This window comes from Homalodisca vitripennis, chromosome 2 (assembly GCF_021130785.1).
Source record: "Homalodisca vitripennis isolate AUS2020 chromosome 2, UT_GWSS_2.1, whole genome shotgun sequence".
Classification (NCBI taxonomy): Eukaryota; Metazoa; Arthropoda; class Insecta; order Hemiptera; family Cicadellidae; genus Homalodisca; species Homalodisca vitripennis.
The window spans coordinates 81,736,786-81,763,963 of record NC_060208.1 but is presented as its reverse complement, the minus strand read 5'-3'; the positions used below and the strand labels follow the sequence as shown (position 1 = coordinate 81,763,963).

Sequence of the window (27,178 nt, the reverse complement as noted above, 5' to 3'; positions counted from 1 at the left end):
CAAAGAAAGTTTATGTAAAGAACTGAAGAAAAAATCAGCCTTAGTTTTAGTGGAACCTCAGTAGCGGCAACATACTTTGACTAAACAAAACACACGAAGTAAATGCACCAAATGCTATCAAATGAACTGCAAAGAAGGAGGTAGGGAGTTAGCGCAGAAGAAAACAAAAAAGGTGTATACTAAATGCCAACAATGTGAAATCTTCCTGTGCAAAGACTGCTTTTACATTCAGCTCACACCAAAAAGTAAAATAAAGGACCATAACTTCATAAACCAATTATAACATTTTGTGAACTTTACTCTTTGTTTGTCTGTTTGCTAAATAGTAATAAAAGATTGTATTTTATCCATAGATTGACCTAAAAATTGTATTATAATTTTTTTAGAATTTTAATATTGCGTCATTTTAATTATCCTACCTCAAGTAACACATTTTTATTTATATTTATATATATTCAAAATATAGTTAAAACAATTCAGTAAAATTCAAGACTGCAGCAGAAGGCCACGAGTACCACTTTGGTACTCATGGCACAACGAGAGGCCGTGAGTACCACTTTGGTACTCACATATTTTTTATTTAAAATTTGTAAAATGATTAATGAAACTTCATTATTATGTGTTTTTTAAAGCCAAATATACAAAAATATTAAAAAATTTAACAATAAAAAATTTTGGCCCCAGTGGTCAGATACCTTAAATCAGTATGGCAGTCAACCTGTTAAATATAAAATCTTGGTTTTAGGGGTACGTTTACATTTATACTGCTTATACTCAATTTATAGACCATAAAACTGGGATTAGTACACGTATCTGGACTTTTTTATGTACACCAAACACTGCATTTTTGAAAAATAAAATTTTGCTTTTAACTGAAAAACAAATAATAATATTTTTTAGTACATATCCAAAACAATTCAGCAATAAATATAAACCCAACACAGACCGATTCTTTTTATTCGGATCAATAACACTTTTAATAATACATCATTGACTTCTCAAATTGGCTCCTACGGAAGGAGAAGAACGTAAATAATAATACGAACACGCTGTACCCAATTTTAAAATTTATTTAACTAATTATGAGTTTATCAAGGATAAAATCTTTGTCCTTATTTTTAAATTTACTTATTAAAGCTAAAACTAGAGATTTCAAATATCTAATCTCTGTGGAAGACTGAAATATTTAGCAAAATTAGAGAAAAAGTTGAGAGTGCTCTCCTGCGAAATTTTATGTTAAAATCATTTAGGAAATGGTGTTCTCAATTTGAATTTCTAATTTGGATTTGTTATCTTCCTTAAGTAATATGTAAATTGTTAAAATACTAGTAATTTTAATAATGTATTAAACGTGACAATCTTAAATAATAAAAAATCAAACATTAAATTTAAATGATGCATATTTTCTCAAGAATGTGTAGATCCTTCTTTAGCACTTGATAATTATCAAAATGTAATGAATAAAATGAAAGTTTGATATGAAATGAAGGGAAAAATTAAACTCCAAAATTTCTACTCTTTTTTCAAAATCTTTCCTTCTTGATTTGTGTTAAGAGTTGTTATTATTTTTTTTTACATTTTAAGTATCTTTTTACGAGTAATCAGTTTTGGAAATACACCTTTGTCGATATAAACTTAGCATTAGCTCTTTTTCTAAAATCCTGAATCCCGGGTATATTTGCATGCATATTGCTATCACGCAAGGCTTAAGTATCACTAATGTAGACTGCCTGAATCTTTAGAACATCTTCACATAAGAAGACATATAATTGACCTCGTATTCCCTCAAAAATTCTTGGCAATTTCCTCCAAGGCTCTCAATGGTTTACTCAAAATATCTCGCAACATCCATCGATATCGTAGTATGCTGCCAACAATTTTAAAATAGCGCAGTTAGAATAAGTGGGTAGATTTTATGATATCTGAAATAGTTTGTCACAATAGTTCTGAGTTTATTTTAGAAATACAAAATTCCACCTAAATTTTTATAGAATTTTTTTATATATATGAATATTTATGTACGCGTACGTTGTAAATGTTTCGAAAATTTAAACGGCCGCCATATTAGAACAAAATGGCGTACCAACTGGCAAGTGAACTTAGCCGAGATGTCTGGTAAATAAATTATTGTAAACTGCACAATTTCAATTGAAACTCTATGTCAAATGCAATATGAAATAATAATAAATAAATGACTTTTCACTCAATATCAGACTTATAAGAAACAATTGATAACAGACTACATTGTAGACTATTTGTTTGGATGATACTCTCAGTGCTGTGTATCAAAGTTTCAATGCTGTCTAGGGTATCAACCTGAGTGGTGGCCAGAAGCAGAGAGTGAGCCTGGCAAGGGCTGTATACAATGATGCAGACACATACTTGTTTGGATGACCCTCTCAGTGCTGTGTATCAAAGTGTCAATGCTGTCTAGGGTATCAACCTGAGTGGTGGCCAGAAGCAGAGAGTGAGCCTGGCAAGGGCTGTATACAATGATGCAGACACATACTTGTTTGGATGATCCTCTCAGTGCTGTGTATCAAAGTGTCAATGCTGTCTAGGGTATCAACCTGAGTGGTGGCCAGAAGCAGAGAGTGAGCCTGGCAAGGGCTGTATACAATGATGCAGACACATACTTGTTTGGATGACCCTCTCAGTGCTGTGTATCAAAGTGTCAATGCTGTCTAGGGTATCAACCTGAGTGGTGGCCAGAAGCAGAGAGTGAGCCTGGCAAGGGCTGTATACAATGATGCAGACACATACTTGTTTGGATGACCCTCTCAGTGCTGTGTATCAAAGTGTCAATGCTGTCTATGGTATTAACCTGAGTAGTGGCCAGAAGCAGAGAGTGAGCCCGGCAAGGAATGTATACAATGACGCAGACACATACTTGTTGGATGACCCTCTCAGTGCTGTGTATCAAAGTGTCAATGCTGTCTAGGGTATCAACCTCAGTGGTGGCCAGAAGCAGAGAGTGAGCCTGGCAAGGGCTGTATACAATGATGCGGACACATACTTGTTGGATGACCCTCTCAGTGATTTGTATTAAAGTATCAATGTTGTGTAGGGTATCAACCTGAGTGGTGGCCAGAAGCAGAGAGTGAGCCTGGCAAGGGCTGTATACAATGATGCGGACACATACTTGCTGGATGACCCTCTTAGTGCTGTCGATTCTCATGTGGGGAGACACATCTTTGATAACGTCATCGGTCCTAGAGGTCAGCTCCACAAGAAGGTAATCGCTGTGTATGATTGTTAATTCAGTATTTTTATATACAGGCCTTTAAATAAGTACTAAACCTACATTTAAATTTAGAGAAAAATGTTTTCATTATAGGGTACTTTGATTTTATAAGGAGGCTCATATATCCCTATCCACTACTTATTATTACGGGATATAAGTAGGTAAATGCATACTTACTTAAGTGTTATAGATAAAAACAATTAAATCTTTATGAATTCTCACGTAGTTTGAGCTTGATTTGGGTACTATCATCTTGAGGGATGTATTTCTTTTCCCGCCAGAAATGCGAGGTGGCGCCAAAGTTGTCATCGAAGCCCGCATTAAGAGATTTGGGTATTTATGATCGGTAATTTTCCGACGTCAGATCTTATTGGACGATCTGGCTTGTGATCTGAGGTCGGGAAAGTTCTTGGCCATAAGTGGCGAAACAGTTTTGGCGAAAAAAGGAAAGCATTCCTCTAGATAGTTCTTAGATTTAAGCTCTGTTCACGTGAGCGCTCTTTAAGGTTTTGACAAGATTATCATAAAACTAATATAATATCATAAATCTTAATTATCATAAATCTAAACATAATTATATCGCGTAATAACAATTAGTAGTTAGGGAGAGAGCTGCCTCCTTATAACATCATAGTACCCATTATAGTTTAAAGTAAACTGTATAGATTTAAACAAACTTATATTTTTAATTTTAACTTATTTAATATTTATTTAACTTATGTATTTAAACGTTCAAGTAGGCTGATGAATCAACAAAATGTAGATTGTAACTCGTAACGACAGCAGAATTTGGATGAACTTTGTTTTCAAGCACAAACGTTATTAGAGAGCGGAACAATTTAGTGAAGCCTTTCAGTTATTGACAATTGAATTGTCATTGGGAGATATAATAAAAATGAGGGGATACTGTGTGATCTTTGTGTCTAGATGATCTTACTACTGGCTGTAATATTTGTTGATTTAGAATTAAAATCTGTTAAAAATTATCTAATTCAAAAATAATTAATTTAATTTTCTATAATTATTATCTTTATAGTTCTCACCAGGGCCGCATTTACAAATTCGGCGCCCCTAGGCCTACAGACCAAAGAGCGCCCCCCTCCCCCCCCCCCAGAGGACTCTGATTACACTGACGTAGAAATCCAGTAAATTTCTTAATTACGTAATTTTGATGAACGATAATTACAATAGTATATATAGGAGTGTTTTGAATAAATAAAAGCAATGAAACAATGAATGAGTCAACGTCGCACCCCGGTCCTAGTTGACCTTGGCCACCCGCCCCGCCGAGCGCCAACGCCACCCGCCGCCGCAACTTTTTTCTTTTGTGTACTTTAAAATTTATGCGCCCCCTAAAATTTTGCGCCCTAGGCCTGGGCCTAGTGGGCCTATAGGGAAATGCGGCACTGGTTCTCACATCATTTTCTTTTCAATATTCATTTCGTATAACATCAATAGCAAATGGAATGACGTTCTAATATAAAAACATCCCTAAAACAGTGATTTTAAATAATAAATATTTAAAGTTTATAAACATTTTGAAAGAGATTTATTTATAGTTTATTTTGAACTACTATGACGACTCACAGTGGGTTTTGTAAGGGTAACTTTGTAAGGATCCTAATTTCTCATCCTTCTCATCCACAGTACGAACCTCAAAATTAATTTTAAAGCTTGTTCAGAAAAGAACTATGAATACTTGAAGAAAAGACATTATTTAAGCCATTGGTTGTTTTACCCTTTCCACAGATGCATTCTAATAACTTTACAAGTGATGTTCACAATTGTGTACACAATTATTTTTAGTGATTTGGAATAAGAATATTGAGAATAGAGCCCGTATCGGGCTTTAATATTGAGGCTCCTGCTCAATATTAATTTGCTCTTACCTAATCAACATGCAAAAGTAAATTTGTTCTAAGTTCTAGGTCCAAATATCCAATAAACGAAACAAGGATATTTAAAAGTTTAAAAATACATAAAGAAAGTTTGAAAATAAAAATCCTGTACTTACTAACCGATTCTGATTGCCAGTGTCATTAGAATAATGGGGTTAAACAGTATTTTTATTTACTTTTCATTCGGCAGACCCGTGTGTTGGTGACTCATGGAGTGACATTCCTACACCAAGTGGACGTCATTGTGGTGATGAAGGCAGGAGAGATCTCGGAGATGGGGACATTCAAGGAGTTGTTGGCTAAGAGAGGGGAGTTCTCCGACTTTCTGGTGCACCACATCGCAGAAAGTGAACACGGCGAACTGGACGCAGGTGATTGGCTAACACAGCTCTATCGTTTATGTCATATTCTTAGACCGCACGTTAATTTAGAATATTGTCATTTATTCGATTTACTCTTACAAGCAATTTCAGATCTTGCGTTATGACTGCGCTTCCACTGAATGTGGAAAGTGAAGTGTGAATGTGTCCTACCTCTCGTACACGTGCCGTTCACTAGTAGTTGGTAACTAACTGCTTACTGTGTCAGGGACTTCTTCTCACATTGATTTCCAATTTTGTATGTTTTCCTTTGAAGGTATAAAATATTATATTACCAGTAAGGATTTCGCAAGTAATATAATATTTTTAAAGGATATTGGGAGTCACATCTAGACACATTTTTTCTAATTTATGTACCAATTGTTGGTGAAGTAGCAGTACTGTCAGTACTTATGATGGGGATCTGTTTGAAAGATATAGTTCCATATTTACTTATATATGTAGTCCTATAATATAACGATCTATACTGTGGATAGGTATCAAAATCCTAATTTGAGTCTATCTATTTTACAAAGGCTTGCATCTATTTTACTAGACAAGAAAAAACTGGGCTTGAATTCTGTATCAGTGATAATGAACAAGACATAACCTTTCTCGTTGTCGTTAGTGACAGGTCTTCCCTGGTGGTAGTCACCATTGTTTCCTTTACAGTTTCTCACCCATAGAAAACGCGGATTTTAGGTTAATATAAATGTTTTACTAGAATGCCCTAAAGGCATTGAGATAATGTTGCAATTTCATATTTTGATTTTCTGTCATAATGGCTTTAAGTAGGTTAAATAATTTTTTTATTAACATCGATTCTATGTCAGAAAAAGATCCCTTCGCGTAGTGATGATGTAGTTGATTGTCAGCAGTGTACATAGTTGTTTTAACATTCACTTACACCTGGGTTTTCCGGTTTAAACCGCACTGAACAAAATTTCTTACAATGATTTTGTATAACTTGAATACGTATAATACAGCGGTGCTGATTTCTGTCTGGCAGTTTTCAAGAACTTTATTATATAAGCAATATTTAAACGCGGTGTGAACAATAAAACTCTGTATGATAGTAATACCACCGACCGCATGAGGCTACAAATCGTGTTTGATTTATGAAAGGCTTTTAATTTGTTGATCAGAGAAAAAAAGTAAAATTCTATTTATCATCAGTAATATAGAGAGTGGCAGTATTTGCATGCGCGGATCTTCCAACATATCAATTGTATTTGGTGTTTCAAGGAGATTAGTTGTACTATAATTTACCCCTTTATTTTAATCTTTGTTAATGGCACTGAATCAGCAATTTTACATTATAAGTACAATATTTGCAGCTCTTGGTGCGAGGACTTACTCTTACTGTATTAAAAATAATGTTCTAACAAGCTGTTATACAGTGGAGTAAATAGATGAATTTAGCGGAACTGTGGGGATAAAGGATTAGATTAGAAGACAAATAAGGGATCACAATGAACTTGTTAATTAACAATAAAATAAATTTTGAGACTGATGTGCATTTTAGCCAATTCAAAATAACATGCCAGATTATAATCGCACGTTATTTTTAAAGTAGAAAACATAATCGCCATATGGACTGTAAATTAATATTTAACAATGTACGTAAAAAACAAGGTTACTGTTTGTTAACGTTCACTTTTGTAAAATCAGACCATTATCAGTACTACTTTCTTAAAAAACTCTAATAATCATACACACAGTTGTGTCAAGAAGCTAAAAAACTCTAAACATCTGTTTGTTGTATAAAAAGGCTATGCATCGTTAGAATTTGTATGTTTATACGCTTCACACTGCTATGACAACAAATTCAAAATTCAAAAAAGAATGTTTAAAAATGCCTAGTGCAAAATTAGGGCTAAGGAGCCCTCTCTAACACTTCACCTGGGGATCAATGACTTCCGAACCACCACCAATGGTGGTGGCATGCAGCTTGCTTGCAAAGATATGATTGCTCAGCAGCGGTCACCTATCCAAGCAGCAGCCACGCTCGACGTTGCTTGATTCGGTTATTTCGCGATAACCGCGTATCCACTACACTGAGCCATTGACAAAATTTAGTGTGTGGAGTAAATAACATGATTGTCAAAGTTGCGCCACTACTGAAAACTTCAGGATATTATTTTAAGATTTCAAACACATTAATTTAACATTTGTTAACAGAAATGGAGGAGTTGATTGAAGAAGATAAGGTTTTAAAACAGAAGATTCAAAGACAAATCAGCAGGAGAAGCGTTACTGACTCTGTTAAATCCAACTCCTCGGCAGGAAGGTACGATAACAGATATAACTCTTAAATACCAAAAACTAATATAGAAAAAGTGCAATTAAGCTTCATGGTAGCTAGTAGCATCCCAGTAGTAAATAAGCTAAGCAAAATCACGTACAGTAAGCGAATAAACTTTGCATAAGTACTGGGCCGATCCTGGGATGCATATAAATTGATTGATATAAATGCAAGTAAATATTAATACATTTTTCAAAAAATATAATTGCATTGGTTTTTAAGGTGAAAGACATCACTTGTCTCTTTAATAAATGTTAATTTGAAGGTGGGCGTTGAATCTGGTATATCTCAATACCCATACTAGTATAATGAGTAAATAATTGCATAATACAGATTCGATTTCGTTGTATTCATGTAATCTGCTTTTGTTTTATAAACTATGTTTTCAATATACATTTTTAATACAGTTTTTTTATTTTTGAATATAGCTTTTTAATTATAATTTAGATATGATTAAATACTACACTTTTACAAAAGTGAGCTCTCTGACGGCCATCTGTGAAGTGAGAGGCACAAATAACTTAGGTAGTAAATATTTGGACAGTAACAATCAAAGTTACGTGGCGCTGCCCTAGTGTCGGACCTCAGAACTAACTGAAATAATCCCCCAGACCTCACTCAGCACATCTTGTCCGTATGAAAGATTTATGTAACAAACACAATCAAAGATGATATACAATACTAAAAATAGAGCGGCTTGTGGATATGAAATAGAACTTATTTTTCGTAATGTGCACACTAAGTTACAATTTACTATAATAAGTAATTATTTTGTCAAATACATTGATATGCGTCTATGTATCATATATGCATTTATTTTCAGTCGCAGAGATTCAGTCAAGTTTGATGTCCAGCCAATCACGAACCAGATTGATAAGTTGATTCAAGCGGAAAAAGCGGAAACTGGCAGTGTTAGTATGAGATGGATACAAAAGTAGAAGTATAGATTTTAGTTATTTTTATTAATTAGTATTACTTTTCTCAGTTGCTTTGTGGTTTGTCCGGTAACATAGTTATTATTTTATATCTTTATCGATTTCTGATAATCGTGACTTGGAATGTTTTCCTTGTGGTTACAGCCAAGAACCGCAGAAATAGTCAAGAACCAACAAAGTATACAGTTGGCAGTGACTTGATAAAATGGTTACATTCCTCGTACATTAAAAAGTATGCTGTCATAATATAAGTATTATTGTCGATCAGCTTTTTTAAAGTTTTTAATAACGTTTAAAACACAATAATGGATTTCGTGTGAATACTTACCTCTCTATTCCGAATATAGGACTTCTGAGCTTATCACAGTGGAGAGATTTTTGTAAATAGCATTTTATAGTATATTACGAGGTTATAATACATATTTCACTAAATTACATTGTAGTTTCACTAATTGCTATTTCAAATTACTAAGAATAATGCTTGTTCAAATAACGTGTAAGTTATAAAGAAAGCTTAAAATTAAAATATGTTTCTTTTTTAATTACCTTTAGTTTAATATGAAGCATGGCTTATACTATAATTTCTAAGTTTTTTGACATTGGGCTTCAGTTTTTAAAATTTGAAAATATTAGTGCTGTAAGAAAAACTTGAAAAAACGTTCAAACGATATTCCGTTCAAAAGCGTAACTCGTGCTTTTTAACGTAAAAAAATATATTACCAAATTATAATACAAAAATATCACAGTAAAAATTAAAAAAACTCAAAGAAATAATTTGGTCATTTGGACAAGACTTAAGATATATCGGAATGTTTGTAACAAATTTTCAGAGCTTAAAGACCTTTAAAATGATGTACAACATTACTTATAATGCTATTTGAAATTTTGAAAATTTGAAACTATGACCCTAATTTTGGGCTAAAAAAGGATGGTGTATATTAATGCATTCATGTTGTAAAAAGGATTAAATTCCTACTAAGATTGTTTAAACCTTTAACATTTTATACAATAAAATATTTCCATTGAAAGTTTTTACATGGGTTCAAATGAGACTTTAATAATATATATTTTTTAAGCATGTTCATGGAATAACCACGTTTTCTTAATGAGTTTCATAAAGATACTTTGTACAGCTTTGATTTTTTATTGTAGTTTTATATAATATTTTGTCTTTCTGTTTTATTTATAGTACATAAGAAGTTTTAAAAATTGTATGAAACCTGATACAATCTAAAGATGTTAGCTGATAAAATATATCCACGCGAAGTTTAAAATACGTTTTTTCTATGCATAGGTGAAGTGGAGCGTGTACATTCACTATTTGAAGGCTGTAGGGCTATTCCTCGGCCTGACCTCCATATCCTTCCAGTTGCTCTCCCAGGTCGCCAACATCATGGCCAGCATCTGGCTCTCTGAGTGGACGTCGGACGACTCGGCGGCTGTCGATGGAGTCCAGGTTATCGACAAGCGTAATTCTTACCTTGGGATCTATGCTGCTGTTGGTTTCAGCCAAGGTGAGCAACTCGTCTAACTGGTATTTTAAGAATAGGAATGTAAGTGTTGTATCCCTAATTAATCTCAGCCAAAGCTCTTCGAATAGTGACAATGTATAGAAAGCAAGACTCTCAAGCTTTATTCAATACTTTGTAGCCTAATAAAGCCTCATACTAACAATTTGTATAAAGAAATACACCGTTTGTTGTTTAATTTACGCAGATGTATACAGGTGTTCACAAACTTCTGTGGGAGATATTAATCATTTCAAGAAAAACATATCCTATAAATATAGGTCATGAAATGTGTCGTTTAGCCACTAGCCGCTATTTTTATAAAGAAATAAATATATCTGGAGATATTTAAACTATGGCATCTAAATTGGTACATAGGTTTGAGTAGATAAGAGGAAAAAAAATAATTGTGTTATTTTCTTTAATATTAAAACCATTACATCTGTTGAAAATATGTAAGGTCAAATAACAGAAAATCCCTGTATAGTTATCAAAATGTAGACATATAATAACATTTCGCAGTTGTTATATAGTTATTTTAGGCAGAAACACGGTTTTAGTCGTAGATAAATAGTTACAGGATTAATTATTCATTCCGAATGGAATATTATTTAAGGTGATTTAAAACTAATTTTTAAGTTTTATTACATATTTTTTATCTCGGACTAATTTTAAGAGTGTCTTTGATAAAATTATAATTTATTATACAATTATATATTTGACCAAAATCTAACTTAACTTTGACTTGAATTATAATATAGAGGGTGTTCACAAAAGGGTGTCACAAACTTCTGTGCGTGATATTATTCATCATTTAAGGAAAAAAAAGTTCTATAAATATAGGTCGAAAAATGTTTCGTTTAACCGCTATTATCTATTGTATATTGAATGAATATTAAATCCTGTAACTATTTATCTACGACTAAAACAGTGTTCCTACCTAACAACATAAGTATATTACAACTGCGAAGTGTTACTTTATATATAACGATTACAACAAAATACAAAGCCAATTGTTCATTCATTAGCCTATATGAACAAAATAAAATACTGCAATCAACGAGAAAAAAAATCACTTTTGTTTCTGAAGAAACAGTCAGTAGTTGAAGGCATACTCCTGCCGGTGATGAGGTACAGCGTCAGGCATTATTCACTGTGACTTGTAAACAACCTAGTACATGCATATGCGGCTCGCCTGGAACGGTGTGGTAAGGGGTAAAAGTAACGACATTGTATTATGGTTTCACTACATTACAGCCTTTCATCAAGCGACGCAATGATATCGGGTCTAAAAAATACAACAGCATTCCTAGTGACAATCTATTGAACAAAACTTTGTACAGTCGGCCAGTTCCTGTCAGCACCTTAACTACGTTAGACATGTCCTTTTGTAAATTGTTAACGCGTGTGGATTACTATGCAGTGGAAGATTACACAGTGTGAGCTTGCATATACTTATTGGATGTGTGTTTCATTTTCAGTTGCATCTACACGTCACAGTATACAGCATCTTCGTAATACATAGTTGTACAAGCTTTGAAGCATTGTTATATCGCAATAGTGTAATGTAGTACTTGTTAATATAGGATGTATAAAAAAACTTAAATTTCATTAAAAAAAGATTTGTGTTACGTATCCTGTATGAGAGCAAAATGTACTGTGACATGTGCGTCTGACTTTGATACATGACATTGTAATAGTATATTGCATAGCTCCACATTTCCATGGAACAAAATTCTGTAAGCTCTGATATTTCAGTGATACTTTTACTATTTGTGTCCTGTGCTGTGGTATTTGGCAGTGTAATGGCATCTCGTAATATACACCTCTGCATGTTAAATAACATTCCACGAGTTTCGATGTTTCAGTGATCCTGGTAATATTGGTGTCCTTTACTCTGACATTTAACAGTGTAATGGCATCTCGTAATCTACACCTCTGCATGTTAAATAACATTTCACGAGTTTCGATGTTTCAGTGATCCTGGTAATATTGGTGTCATTTACTCTGACATTTGACAGTCTAATGGAATCTCGTAATCTACACCTCTGCATGTTAAATAACATTCCACGAGTTTCGATGGATGTTTCAGTGATCCTAGTAATATTTGGGATCCTGGGCTCTGACATTTGACAGTGTAAGGCATCTCGTAATCTACACCTCAGCATGTTAAATAACAATCCGCGAGTTTCGACGGATGTTTCAGTGATCCTGGTAATATTTGGGATCCTGGGCTCTGACATTTGACAGTGTAAGGCATCTCGTAATCTACACCTCTGCATGTTAAATAACATTCCGCGAGTTTCGATGGATGTTTCAGTGATCCTGGTAATATTTGGGATCCTGGGCTCTGACATTTGACAGTGTAAGGCATCTCGTAATCTACACCTCTGCATGTTAAAAAACATTCCGCGAGTTTCGATGTTTCAGTGATCCTGGTAATATTTGGGATCCTGAGCTCTGACATTTGACAGTGTAAGGCATCTCTTAATCTAGACCTCTCCATGTTAAATAACATTCCGCGAGTTTCGATGGATGTTTCAGTGATCCTGGTAATATTGGGATCCTTGGCTCTGACATTTGACAGTGTAATGGCATCTCGTAATCTAAACCTCTCCATGTTAAATAACATTTTACGAACTCTAATGTTTCAGTGATCCTGGTAATATTGGGGTCCTTTGCTCTGGAATTTGGCAGTGTAATGGCATCTCGCAATCTACACCTCTCTATGTTAAATAACATTTTACGAACTCTAATGTTTCAGTGATCCTAGTAATATTGGGGTCCTTTGCTCTGGCATTTGGCAGTGTAATGGCATCTCGCAATCTACACCTCTCCATGTTAAGTAACATTCTGCGAGCTCCGATGAGTTTCTTTGATACTACTCCGAATGGAAGACTTGTCAACCGTTTTGGCAAAGATGTCGACTTGGTTGATAGTGTACTGCCATTAACCATAACACAAACAATGACAGGATTTTGTACGGTAAGATACTATCAATATACGATTCTATTGTTAGTGATCTACTATCGTTTAACTGATTTTCTGTATTCTAATGACTATATCGGGAATAGTTCAATAATCTTTCTTAAGTTTATATTTGTCTTGTTAACGTATACTATATTTCTATTTTTTTTAAACGTTTATACCTTATGTTTTTCTAAAGTAGAACGTTAAGAAATACGAAAATTCACAAGAGTTTAAAAACATTTTTTTAATATTTTTGTTTTAGGAGAATGAATTAATTTATATACATCTTCCATTACATTGTTTTATGACAGAAAATGGTTTATATGAAAATGCCATTCACTTAAACGTTTAATATACTATGAGCATAATTATTTTATTTCTGTATATCAATATATTGTTAATTGCAAATTGCTAATACTTCACTACAGTTTGGACATTGGAACTAAATGAGCAGTTAGTAGAAGAAAACATAATAACGATACAAATAAAAGTTTGAACTGATTTACAGGTTATAGGAACCATAGCAGTAATTGTTTGGTCTACTCCAATATTTGCCGCAGTCATCCTACCTATTGGGCTGCTTTACTATTTTGTTCAGGTCAGTGAAGAATATTATGCATTTGCATGAAACATTTATTTGCTATTGAACTAATGGCAGAATTTATTTCTGATATATTCACTATTAGAAATGTGAAGTACCAGATCAATCTGGAAACATATAAATAAGCAAACTATTAGCAATAGCATTAAAATTAAATTTTCCACTAGTAAAAGTATGGTGTCCCCCAGAGATCTATTTTAGGTCCATACATGTATCTCATTTATAATCATAAATGCAAATTGTTAATACAATACAAGCACGGTATTATTTTTTTTTTATAATTCCATAATGGAATAGTTGAAATCTAAATGAATGGATAAAACCGACAGATAAAGGGGTTGAATTTCTAAAAAGATTATTTTTCTTTCTAGATTGGAATTTGGTATAAATTAGATGCCAATGTCGATCACATCAACATGCACATGTGTAACCTCTGTAATTGTACTTTTTATGTTTAAAAATTGCGAAGAAGAGTAATAAATTATGAATTACACACAGTAATCATATCTGCAATAAAATATATTGATGAATACTGAATGACTTTTTGTAAAATATATTACTAAGAAATGACTGTCAGGACAAAAACAGGAACTTGCAGAAACATTCACTATATCCCTTTTTTTTACCAATAAATGTTTTGCTAGTCTATTTAGTATTTGTAATTCATTGCTTATTATACATAATCTACATGACCTTGAAGTCAGACTTCATTTTACTGTTATTTTGCACTGTTATTTGCAATTGTATTGTGTTAGTAATTACGTCAGTGTAGTTTTATTTTTGAAGCATTTTCAATGGTGTAACTATATCTGTAGTTTTTAACATATTTTTACAGATATTGGATATGTTTTGTTTGAGGTAAAGTTCACTCGTAAAGATTCAAGATGGAGTTAGTAAAATAATTTTCTTTAAAATAATAAGATGATGAAATTTAAGGCACAAGATTAAAAAAAAATTAAACTGCAATAAAACTAACAATGATATGTTCGATTACAGAGTTTGTATCTAACAACATCCCGGCAGCTGAAGAGAGTGGAAGCGGTTTCCCGATCTCCGATATATTCCCACTTCAGTGAAACCGTGTCTGGTACGTATTTATATAGGGTGATAATTTTCTTTCTTTTCGTATATGCTTCAGCGCAGTTACTATACTATAATAAGTTATTACGTGTAATAAGAGGTTTTCTTAATATTGCAGGCGCCTCTTCAATAAGAGCATACGGAGTGGAGAACAGATTCATGCAAACCTTGGAGGAAAGAGTTGACGTGAACACTGTGTGTCTATATCCCAGCTTAATCGCGAACAGGTAATTTTATCACGTACAGCTTGTGGGGAAGGAAAGTGAAAAATAAAATTGTTAAGAAAATAGTGCCAGAAAAACGGGTTAACAAATATAAAATTGAATATAAATTTAGAATGTTTCTTCATCATTAACCAAGATCATTAAATTCCAGATAATTGCGTAAACCTTAAAACTAATATGTTGTAATCTTCATAATATTAGTCAATGGCATGTCGTCAGTTGCTGTTGTTCGTGGCTTATTTGAAAATCACACAAACCATTTCCTCATTAATAATCCATTAGTAGTAGTATTTTACAGGGTGAGTGGCTCTTGGTGTGACAAAATTTTTTGGGTTATAATGCAATGTAAATGTGATACAATGGCGGTTATAAAAAAGTCTAACTCCAAAAATTAGGTCTGAAAAAAATTATTTTCAGTTTTTCTAAAAAAACCCGTGTTTTTGTACGTAAATCTGATATTTATCAGCAATGTATAGACATATGTGAGCAAACTACACAATTTTTAGAATCTCCGTTAAATTTTCGATTTGAAAAAGTTACCGGTTCAAACGGCAAGAAAACAAAATTTAGCTTCAGGTCGATTTAAATGGCAAAGTTGCTAAGTTTCAGAAAAACTGAAATATCATTGAACCCCATATTTTTACCACACCCTGTACACAAGAATGTGTCAAGTGATGTTAAAGACTTTGCAATTTAAATAAAACTTTTAAAATGGTATGCAATATGACCATAGTTAAGTATTCGGTTACCTTACTTTTATTGGTTTGAATATTAAAAATACGCAAGCTACAAAAAGATTAAAACAATTTAATATCATCTGTACGTAATTTTTATGTTTTATAAAACTGCCTTATAAAACAAGGAATTGAAGATTTAAAAAAAAATTAAAGCAGTTTAAACATTAAAACATTAACACAGTCAAATTATTGCAGTTCATTCTCAAAATGGCGACCTTCTTTTCTCACACAAGCTCTTGCTCGCTTTCTCATTGCTCCTGCGGTCATTTCAAAAGACAGTTATTTTCCGAAGCCTTTGAGCAGCCAGACCCATTCTCCCTCGTATTTTTTTTCTGAGTTTACTGGGGTGGAATAAACTTCCTGCTTAAAAAAAACCCTCTCTCTTTCAACATTGTTTCAAATTGTTCTAGAAGGTTAGGTAGGTCATGTTGCAACAAAATCTAAGTAGATTGTTCCATTTACAGTTCCATCAAATATGTGAGGGCCAATCAGTTGGTCGCCTAAGACTCCAAACCAAACATTAATACTAAAACGCGTTTGAAAGGATTGTTCCCATTGTAAGGTGTGGGTATTGTTGATCCCAGTGGTGCATATTATGACAATTGAAAATTCCTGCTCTTGTAAACAATGAACTTAGCAGTCCAAAGGATTTTTTTCGATAAAAATGACGCTGCTCTACGTCTCTGATTAGCAACCAACGACAGATTTGTAGTCTAGGAGCATAATCAGTTGCTTTCAGACCTTGAAACAGGCGTAAAATGGTATGGATGGAACTTATTCTTATGCAAAATGTACAAATCCTACGTCTCTAGCAAGTTACCTACTACTAACTTCTGGATCATTCCGTACTGAATTTAGAACTACTTCATCTAATCCTACATCATGAACAATGTCTCCTACTTCGTTTAGGTCTTTTGTGAAACTGTACTCCCTCCTCAAGACGTTGATGGAGTCTTGAGAACACAGAATGACTGGGAAGTCGGCGATCAGGATAGCAAGCTTGATAACTCTCTTTGGGCAGCACGCGCATTTCCATCACAAAACCCGTAAATAAAGTGCATATCAGCGTATTCTCGAGTAGTGAACTCCATGGCAGCCTACACTTGACTAAATTGAGTAGAAAAATAGTTTATTGGAGATAGAAGTAATTTATGTGGACACTGGTTCTTACAAACCATTTTACGCCTGTTCAAGGTCTGAAAGCAACTGATTATGCTCCTAGACTACAAATCTGTCGTTGGTTGTAGCTTGTGTGTTTTTTAATATTCAAAACCAATAACAGTAGGTAACCGAATACTTAAACTAGGGTCATATGGCATACCATTTTAAAGCCTATTAAATGGCAAAGTTTTTAATATCACTTGACACATTCTTGTGTACAGGGTGTGGTAAAATATATGGGGTTCAATGATATTTCAGTTTTTCTGAAACTTAGTACCTTTGCCATTTTAAAATCGACCTGAAGCTAAATTTTCTTTTCTTACCGTTTTGAACCGATAACTTATTCAAATCTTAAATTTAACGGAGAATTTAAAAATTGTGTAGTTTGCTCACATATGTCTATACATTGCTGATAAATATCAGATTTTTACGTACAAAAACACGGGTTTTTTAGAAAAACTGAAAATAATTTATTTCAGACCTAAATTTTTGGAGTTAGACTTTTTTATAACCGCCATTGTATCACATTTACATTGCATTATAAACCCAAAAAAAAAAAATTTGTCACACCAAGAGCCATTCACCCTGTATTTTGTTGTAGCCCAAATTTTGATACCACCTCGTCATAAGAAGTAAAATTTATGCTGCAGCGTTGAAAATGTAGTATGAGTTACGTAGAGTCTCAAATGCAGCATGGTGTGCTGGTACAGGCAAATTCGTACATCTGTGTTTCAGACTGATCATATAATCCCGGCTTTCAGACTGATCTAGAAGATGAAGGAGGAGGAGCTCTTCTTATTGGAATATAAATTGTCTATTATTTCACAAAAGAAAACTCACAATTATCCAATAATTAGTGTATTTTTCACGAGGCCTTTCGACATCGAAGATGTCATCATCAGGTGTGAATCAACAATTTAAAAACAAATATCAGCTGAGTAAAACTAACAAGATTTATATGGTTAAAATTAAAATAAAATGAAATAAATATTAGTATATGTATAAAAGTTTGGGTCAAAAAAGAATTTAGTTATATTTTAAGGAATGGTGAATTTTGAATCGGTCCAAAATTTGATCTAGAAGAGTTTTAATAATGGCTTTGAGTACGTGACTTTACTTTCTTTATAAAAAATGAAGAAATAATAATTAACTATTTTACTGTAAAATTTAACATTTTGTGTCTGTGAAATGTGTAATAATTTCACAGAATGAAGACTCCTGGTGAGATTGGTTTAAAAATGCTTTAATTACTGTTTTAGCATGTTATTAACAGGCGAAAGAAGAATGATACCATAAAGATTTATTTTTAGCATCAACTTACATATTTGTTCATCTATGGTTTTTTTCAATTTTGTTTTTAGTACTCGATGTTTATAGTAATTGTAAATGTTCTGGATTTTAGCAAAGTTTGAAGAAAGAGTTGTATCAGAAATGAAATATTTTACTAGAAAATGTAAATTTATGCGTGATACTTCACCAGGCAAGTACCTGAATATATTACACTGTAACATTCAGATAAACCTGAAACAAATATATTAATAGAGTATTTAAGTAAGTGTAATTTTGTCATTGAAAACTTGAACATTATATGTAAAATTATAAATTTACTCAGGTGTTTTGTTTACTTTACAAATTTAATGTTTTTATGGACCTTTATTGTTTCAGGTGGCTTGGAATTCGCCTAGAAACGGTCGGTAATATTTTAATTTTCTTTGCTGCTCTCTTCGCTGTGTTAGGAAGAGATTCATTGGACTCTGGCATTGTGGGTCTCTCCGTTAGTTATGCTCTACAGGTTTGTGGAAACAAATCATAATAAACATGTTCAATTATGCTTTAAAATCTGGTATAAAAGAACAGTGTACAGTCTCATAATAATATTGGTTGATTGAGAATACTTCCGCATCCTTTAAAATATATTTTGTATCAAATCATTCAGCGATACATAACATAAATAATAATTAGTGGTAAGTCCTAAATAATAATTTCTCTTTCGGAATAGAAAACATTCATATCTTCTTACTGTACACGGTTTTAAAAGAACTTGGATTAAAATGAAAGAAACAACTTTTTAGAAAAGAATTGATAACAACGGAGTGTCGAAGGACTCGACAGATCATAACTAAAGACTGCATGCACAGATGAACAAACAGACAGACGGATTGACTGCCGTTTTACATTTTGGGACTAAAATCAACAAAGTTTTTCATTGCACCAAGAGGAACCTGTCTAAGTACAACCGTTGATTATGGAACCTTCTGAGAAGATAAACTTTCGAGTTGATGCCGTTTTATATTGCTCGACGTATGTGCGTGCCATCCAGCGGCTACCGCTAGAAACACACGCCATTAGTGACCGGTGAGTAGCGCCGAGCGGAGTGTCGTACAACTAGCGCGCCCAGCTTAGAACTGTTAAAAACGGTTGAGTGATGCAACATACCCATGCGCACACTTGATATAGTTTAGAAGGTTTCGTAACTAACGGTCCAAATTCCTAGGACCTTCTATCATGAATTACCGCGTATACTGACAGACTCTCACGTACACGACCTACGTGCTAGTCTTTAATAGTATTAGTTTAATTTAGTCATATTTTGAATAAAATTCGATAGAATAATAATTCATTTCAAATTGTCTGATCATCAGTTATGACAAATGTATTACATGATATGATATGTTGTTGATATCACTAAATTTATTTAGATAGTCTCTTTGATCCGCGTCCATCATTCCAAGTACTCATCCCAAGTAAATAAAACCCACGCTCAGACAGCTTTTAACTTACCAATGATTCATTTACCCTGCAGTGACCACGCACATGTTTTAAGCAAATAAGTGTGTTAGACTGCTAAATGCGATTTACTATATAATACAGAAACAAGTTCATCCTGTTTTGAAAAAAGGCCATTGAGTAAAATAAGTCTCTCTCTCCCTCTCTCCCCCTCGCTCTTCTCTCCCACCTCTCCTCTTCCCCTCTCCCTTCTCTCCCCCTCATCGTCTTCCCCCTCACCCTCTCGCCCCCCTCCACTCCTTCTCCATCACTCCACCTGTCTCCCTCTCCCTCTTTTCCCCTCTCTCCCCATCCCTCCACCTCTCTCCCTCCTCTCTTCGCCCCTCCCCATCTCTCTCTCTCTCTCTCTCTCTCTCTCTCTCTCTGCATAATTAGCTGTTCAAACATCCCTTTTGCTGAACTAAATTAAAATTTCTTATCTCGTTTCAGATTACAGTGTTCTAATCATGAAATCAAAATGATTTACGTCGATTAAATTTCTTAAACATTTTTAGTATTAAATAATTACCCTGCGAAGTTCGTAATATGGTTGTTCTTGTATCAGATTACTGCTATGCTGAACGTGGCCGTAAGGTTTGCAGCTGAAGTTGAAACAAATATAGTTTCAGTTGAGAGGATAAAGGAGTACGCCGAAGTCCCACAGGTAGGTTTGTACATAACGCACTTCTATTGTTTCGTAACGTTATATAATTATGATTAGGACGAAATTAAAATTTATTACTGCTTGTAGCCAAAAGCTTAGGAAGGAGAGTAATAAACTAGCAACCAAAATTCCGTCATGGATTAACCAAAAGTACAGACTTGAACAACGCATAAGTGACTCCAGCAAGGTTTACTGCTAGTTAATTTATACCCACTCTTGGGACCTATACTGGGTACAGCAAAACAGATGTCCCTACATTTTGCACAAATCAATAGATGATCAAGAACAGGGTGTTTGGGGTGTTGTAGTTTTGAAAGTCTTAAACTGTATTAAAATGTATTGCATTGTAGTCAATTCAAGTAACTTTGAATCATTGACTAGAATACATAACTACTCTTGACCTGTTAGTGTGGCTCTAGATACACTGTATTAAGCAGTCTGGCAAACATTTTAGTACCTAACTCCAATCATAACCCACATATTGCAACTATAGAAGTTTCTACAACACGATAGTTGTAAACTAGATTACAGATTATACTTGTTTCATAGGAAGCAGCCTGGGAAGTACAGCCCAGACCGAATCCTGAGTGGCCCAACCAGGGTGTGGTACAGTTCCAGGACTATCAGGTCAGGTACAGAGAAGGTCTAGAGCTGGTGTTGAAGGGAATATCCTTCACTGTCTCCGGCGGCGAAAAGGTAACAAACTTTTAAAATTTAGGATTGATTTCGCTATACTTTAAAATGTATGATTAAATTTTCAAGTCTTGTATAAAAATTTTGTAAATTTTAATATACTTCTGGGATTTTTAGTGCAATTACATTTACTTATTGCAATCTATCAGATTAATATGATGTATCTTAAGAAATGTGTTTTTGACAATGTAGCACAAACGTGTTGGAGATATATGAACCAGTTAATTTACCTATCTTGGGGCTACCAGAGAACGTGAATGTTATATTACCATGACACCAAAAACATAGATATTTTTGTTCGGAATGATGATTGTGGCTCAGAATGATGATTGGGGCTTGGAATGATGATTTGGGCTCGGAACGATGACTGTGGCTCGGAATGATGATTTAGGCTCGGAACAATGATTGTGGCTCGGAGTGATATTAGGCACGTTCTCTAAGGTTCAGATGGTGATTTATTCCACAAGCATGTTAAGAAAGATTTCTTTCTCCAGATTGGGATAGTTGGCCGCACTGGAGCCGGCAAGTCGTCTCTGACCCTCTGTCTGTTCCGTATAATCGAGGCTGCAGGAGGACACATCCTCATCGATGGACTCGACATCTCCAAGATTGGGTTGGGCGATCTCCGTTCCAGATTGACAATCATTCCTCAGGTAGGTTTTATAATTCGTTAACGTTCACATTTCTGTGATCTAGGCTTAGTCGGTTAATATGCCGAGGATTAATGTCAATATTCAGTACCTAACTTATTTTTTTATTGTACATTGGCTGATATTTAAAATTATGTCACATATAAAATTAACAATAAGATATCAACTAAACTTTCTCTATTACAAGGCCCTCATCCTGTTAGGAAAAAATTAAAAATATTTTGCTGATTCAATTATTTTATTATTATAAAATACATATTTAAATTAAAATTTGAGTAGAAATATACAATTTAGCAGGTTTAAAACTTGTGAGTTGTTTAACGACATACAATATAATTACAGTGATATCATAGTTTAACACAATGACTGCGATAGACGCAAATCACCAATATTCTGCGTGCCCTAACGTCGGTGCATGTCTCATATCACAGGGAAGGTATTAGCTGGAGAGTTATATTTAGTAGTTGTAGTGAGCTCTATCATTCAAATATCATCCTAACACTATAATATGTTTTATACTATACAGACTGAGTTTTATGTCCTGGCACACCTGGATATAATTTAAACGATCCGAGATATCTATGTGAAACCTTGACCCTACCTATTATAACATATTTTTTCAATTTTTCAAGTTGTTGAACATTTTTCCTCCCTTTTCTAAAGAGGCGTAAAGGGGGGCAACTAAAAATTGTCAAATACAAACCCCTATCATGTGATCCCTCATTTTAAAGGGAATAAAAAAAGAAATCAAATAATGCAAACTAGAGGTCTCTACGTTTATTTGAACAGATTTTATGACAAATTTACAATAATAAAATCAGTAACTGTCTTGTCTTGTTTATTGTAACATGAGTCAACACTAACGCAAATTCTAAAACCAGTTAACTGTTTTAATGTAGCAGGTGTTCAAACTGTTCAACTTCGGCTGTTTGACAGTGTGCTAGACGTGTGTAAAAACTTGAGACATGATAGGGGTTTGTATTTGAAAATGTTTAGTTGTCCCCCTTTACTCAATTGTAAATTTGTCATAAAATCTGTTAAAATAAACGTAGAGACCTCTAGTTTGCATTATTGGATCTCTTTTTTTATTCCCTTTAAAATGAGGGTTCACATGATAGGGGTTTGTATTTGAAAGTTTTTAGTTGCCCCCCTTTACCCCCCTTTAGAAAAGGGGGGGAAATTTTCAACAACTTGAAAAATTGAAAAAATATGTTATAATAGGTGGGGTCAAGGTTTCACATAGATATCTCGGACCGTTTAAATTATATCCAGTCGTGCCAGGACATAAAACTCACTCTGTATATTATAATATTGTTATGAGATTATAAACAAAAGTTACCAGCAAAACCTTTACACTGGAAATTTTTAATAACACAACTGTTTGCATGGACCCAAACATTTTTAATAGCCTCCAGAAAAAAATCAAAACTCATCAAAACATTAAGTCATAGTCAACAATAAATAAAAATGTCATTACGCTCAGAAGACTTAATCGTTGGGTCTTTTTTATATCTGGTTACTTTAAACACTTATTTACTCTCTTTGAGAGGCACTGAATGAGAGGAATCTGTCTGATTATTTGTTAGTACTTTGTTGTGTTTTTAAGTAATTAGATGCATAAGAATTATTGTTATCAACTGTGTTTATATGACTGCGCCTAAAAATTTATAGCTTCTAAGTGTGCAATAAAGGAATGCTATTCTATACCAAATATAAAGAATAGTTTTGGTACTGAATTCCAGGATCCCATGCTGTTTTCTGGAACACTCCGCATGAACCTGGACCCGTTTGAGATGTACAGTGACTCAGACGTATGGCGAGCTCTGGAGTTGGCTCATCTCAGCGAATTTACTAAAACACTGAGTCTGGGCTTGCAGCACACCATCTCCGAGAGTGGGGAAAACTTGAGGTGAAAAATAAACTTGTTGTATTTTTATGTTTTGGATTAACCAGAAGTTCTATTAAAAAGCATAATGTTTAGAAATTTGGAAATTTGCCTAGGGATAGTAACAGAAAAATAATGTACAGGTGATATGTAAAATAAATAAATATTCCCATAACTTCAATTGGCTTGATTAATATTTTCAGTAGTCCTACGTGTATAGGCATTGCATGTAAATCGATCATCCTACTGATAATATAATAATAATAATAATAATTATTATTATTATTATAATTTTAATTAACCATATGCCATGGTGTAGAATTACTGTATATATAATGTCTATAGTTTTTGTTCTTAGTTATTGTATCCCATAAAAATAAGCAAGATTTTAATGAAAAAAAAATTGATATCCTACAAGCTTTACTACCATTAAAATCGTAGCAGGTGAAATAGTTCAGTATGTAAGATTATCTATTTTACTAAAGAACTGTCAAGGTAGTTCTTAACAAACATTAAGTAACTGCCTGTATTTTATTATAATCATTCTTCGAAAAGGCTTGTATTATTCGCTTTGACTATCAACGTGATGTTGCAGTGTTGGACAGCGACAGTTGATTTGTCTAGCTAGAGCCGTTCTGCGCAAGACGAAAGTTCTGATTCTGGACGAGGCAACAGCAGCAATAGACCTGGAGACTGATGACCTGATCCAGGCAACAATCCGCAAAGAATTCCGGGACTGCACTGTGCTGACTATCGCACATAGGCTCAACACCATCATGGATTCCGACAGGTGAGTAGGAGGTTAATGCATCTGGATACGTATTATCTATTCCGTGCTGTCATGTCCTAAATATAACTCACAGGTTTATTACTATCATCAATTCTCGTATATGAGTTGGAGGTCTCTTTACTCTTAATGTTTAGTGCTGACTATCATCAGCAAAGTTCTGGAACTGGACAGTATTGGCTCTAGAGCACATAATGATTAGATCTGTAATATCTTGATAGGTGAGGTGAAAAGTATCTTGCAAACTGTTGATCTGGTCCAGTCTTTCATCAGCAAAAATCCAGGGCTGTAAATTTGCTGAAAGTCACAGGTTGAATGATATCTTATACTGCAACAGAAGAATTGGAGGTTACTATATTTGGAGATTTAATGTGTAGTCCAAGCCATTAATTAGTTCACAAAAAGTCCAAGAATTCAACGTGATAACTTTAGCTCACGGACTGGATGATAGGAGGCCTCTCTATTCCGAAAGATTGGTCAAGTCCATTACCCGTAATGACGAGACTTTGCGTGCATACAGATTTCAATTATGAAATATGAAAAGATGAGTTCTTTATCCCACAGACTGGAGTTCTTGAGCCGACCTTCACCAGAGAGATTTAGGACTGTGAACTAAAGACTAAAGAGCAGATTAAATACCATCATAAAGGAAACAGGAAATTTTTCCGAACTTTTGCTATCGTTCAATGATAAAATTCAATCAGTAACACTACTTTTCGAGATCTGCAATCTGATCTCTTCTTCAGGTGAATGACTAACCTAATACATAACTACAATCTAGGTTAATGTTGTAAAACTAGTACAACATACCAGAGCGTTGTGATACGTATAAGTCAGGAATCACAACAGTCATGTTGTGTGTTTATTTCCATGCGCACGCACTAGTTCTAAAAGATGCACTTAATAAAAACTAAACACTAATTATTGAGACTGGACTACAGAATACAGATCACACTAGATCTGCAATAATCCAACTAAAGAGAACTCCGGATAAATTTCCGGAAAGCCCCTGTTTCATTTACATTCCTTCCATCGTCAAAAACAAACTTCAACCAAACGAACTTAATGAAACCTTGAGAGGTAAGTTGGAACTTACTTGACCTGGAAGATGGTGTTGTGATATTGATCTTGACCATCACCTCTGGCCACCTTCCGATACTTGATTATGCGATAATTTGGGGGTTGACCCCGTGTCCAAGTATAGTGGTAAGGCCAGTTACAAAGTTTGGTTTATGGCTTGGTTCTCAATAAGATCTCTCAGGTAGAGTTTTTGGCTTGGAAGTTTGATCTCACAACTCGTTTGTTTAAAAGAACAAACATAAGAGCTTGTCTATGAACTTTAATAAGTTTAACAGGATTACCACAAGATCTCCAGTAGCTGTGTGGATCTGGGTAATTTGCCCAACCTACATACGGAGTTAGGGAGTCTTTCCAGAAGTATCTCATAAAAAGAACATAAAAATATATTATTAATAGTTAAAGCTATTCAAAACATTATTCTGTCTGTGCAAATCAAAGATTTATCAATTAAATGACCACGTATTACAACCTGTTGTAATAATCTGGCAGATTTGATTTGTTTACTTAATTATTTGTAGACTGATAATCTCTCACTTTGTTACAGAGTTTTGGTGCTGGATAAAGGTCTAATTAAAGAATTCGATTCACCAAAGAATCTTCTGAATTCACCGTCAACGATATTCTACGGAATGGCAAAGGACGCTGGCCTTGTGTAACATAACAGACTGAAGTTTATAGAGTGTTAAATAAAATGTGATATACTATGATGTGAAGTGTTTTTATTATATTAGAAATAGGAGACTATAGGCTACCTCTGAATGTACGCGAGAAAGGCACGACGTTTGTAGTCTCGGGTGTTTTTTTTAAATAACACACACTATAATCGATTTCATTTTGTAAAATCTTATTGCATTTGGATTCAATGTTGTCAAGTATGTTTTAATGCATGTGTTACAATTAGTATTGTGAACAGTGTGTAAATATTAGTTAAGTTAGGTTAGTTACAAGCAGTTAAACCCGCAGTACTGGTCAAAGTCGGAGATAAAGGTGTTAAGGTGCGGTGCCAGGGCACTCCCATTTTTGAGTAACTTTTTTATTGTTAGTTAATTTTGATAGTTTTATATTGTATTATATTCCAGGTAACCAATAGTAAGTGATTAGTTTAATTTTCATAAAAAACTATTCAATTTCAATACTTTTATATAGTTTTAAGGAAGTTTTTGAAAATATTCTGAAGTTAAATTATATACGTGTAATAAATGCCCGAAAGCTTCACATAACAACAGTATTTATCTAATATTACTAAAATATTTTACATTATTAATAATAAAACACAGCTTGACGACACGGCTCACATAAGGACTCATGTGAGTATTACACATCAACTTTCTATAATATTTGGAGCACAATGTCTTCACCTTAATGTCTTTCATCCTGAGAAACAGCGAGCATCATGACCTTCGACCGGGAATAGCAGCATCAGGCGCAGGTACGAGGCAAGATGCAAGATTTTGGCAAGATTAGGTTCGATACTAGAGAGTTACGGTGAACTTAATTAAATTATTTCACTATTAAGTGAGGGTTTTTATACTTACTTCAGAAAATATTTGAAGCATCATTCCAGCAAAAAGTTGGAGCACTAATACTAATCTGTGGTGTCAGCGGCATACCAAACATTTTTTGAGAGTATG

The 27,178-nt window shown here is 34.0% G+C and overlaps 1 protein-coding gene across 4 annotated transcripts in view; it reads left to right on the top strand.

The window, feature by feature from the left end:
• LOC124354263 (ATP-binding cassette sub-family C member 3-like) overlaps positions 1 to 26,254 on the top strand; it is an 81,174-nt gene extending 54,920 nt beyond the window's left edge. For all 4 annotated transcript variants that reach the window (XM_046804591.1, XM_046804592.1, XM_046804594.1 and 1 more), the window contains 16 exons: positions 3,068 to 3,235; positions 5,333 to 5,513; positions 7,683 to 7,791; positions 8,630 to 8,717; positions 10,036 to 10,255; positions 13,014 to 13,234; positions 13,728 to 13,817; positions 14,817 to 14,907; positions 15,019 to 15,127; positions 18,688 to 18,814; positions 20,354 to 20,452; positions 21,002 to 21,148; positions 21,640 to 21,798; positions 23,538 to 23,704; positions 24,276 to 24,470; positions 26,092 to 26,254. In XM_046804591.1, coding sequence (XP_046660547.1) covers positions 3,068 to 3,235; positions 5,333 to 5,513; positions 7,683 to 7,791; positions 8,630 to 8,717; positions 10,036 to 10,255; positions 13,014 to 13,234; positions 13,728 to 13,817; positions 14,817 to 14,907; positions 15,019 to 15,127; positions 18,688 to 18,814; positions 20,354 to 20,452; positions 21,002 to 21,148; positions 21,640 to 21,798; positions 23,538 to 23,704; positions 24,276 to 24,470; positions 26,092 to 26,203 — 2,283 coding nt within the window. In that variant the 3' untranslated portion in view covers positions 26,204 to 26,254. The remainder of the gene's footprint in view (positions 1 to 3,067; positions 3,236 to 5,332; positions 5,514 to 7,682; positions 7,792 to 8,629; positions 8,718 to 10,035; positions 10,256 to 13,013; positions 13,235 to 13,727; positions 13,818 to 14,816; positions 14,908 to 15,018; positions 15,128 to 18,687; positions 18,815 to 20,353; positions 20,453 to 21,001; positions 21,149 to 21,639; positions 21,799 to 23,537; positions 23,705 to 24,275; positions 24,471 to 26,091) is intronic.
• The last annotated feature ends 924 nt before the right edge of the window (positions 26,255 to 27,178 follow it).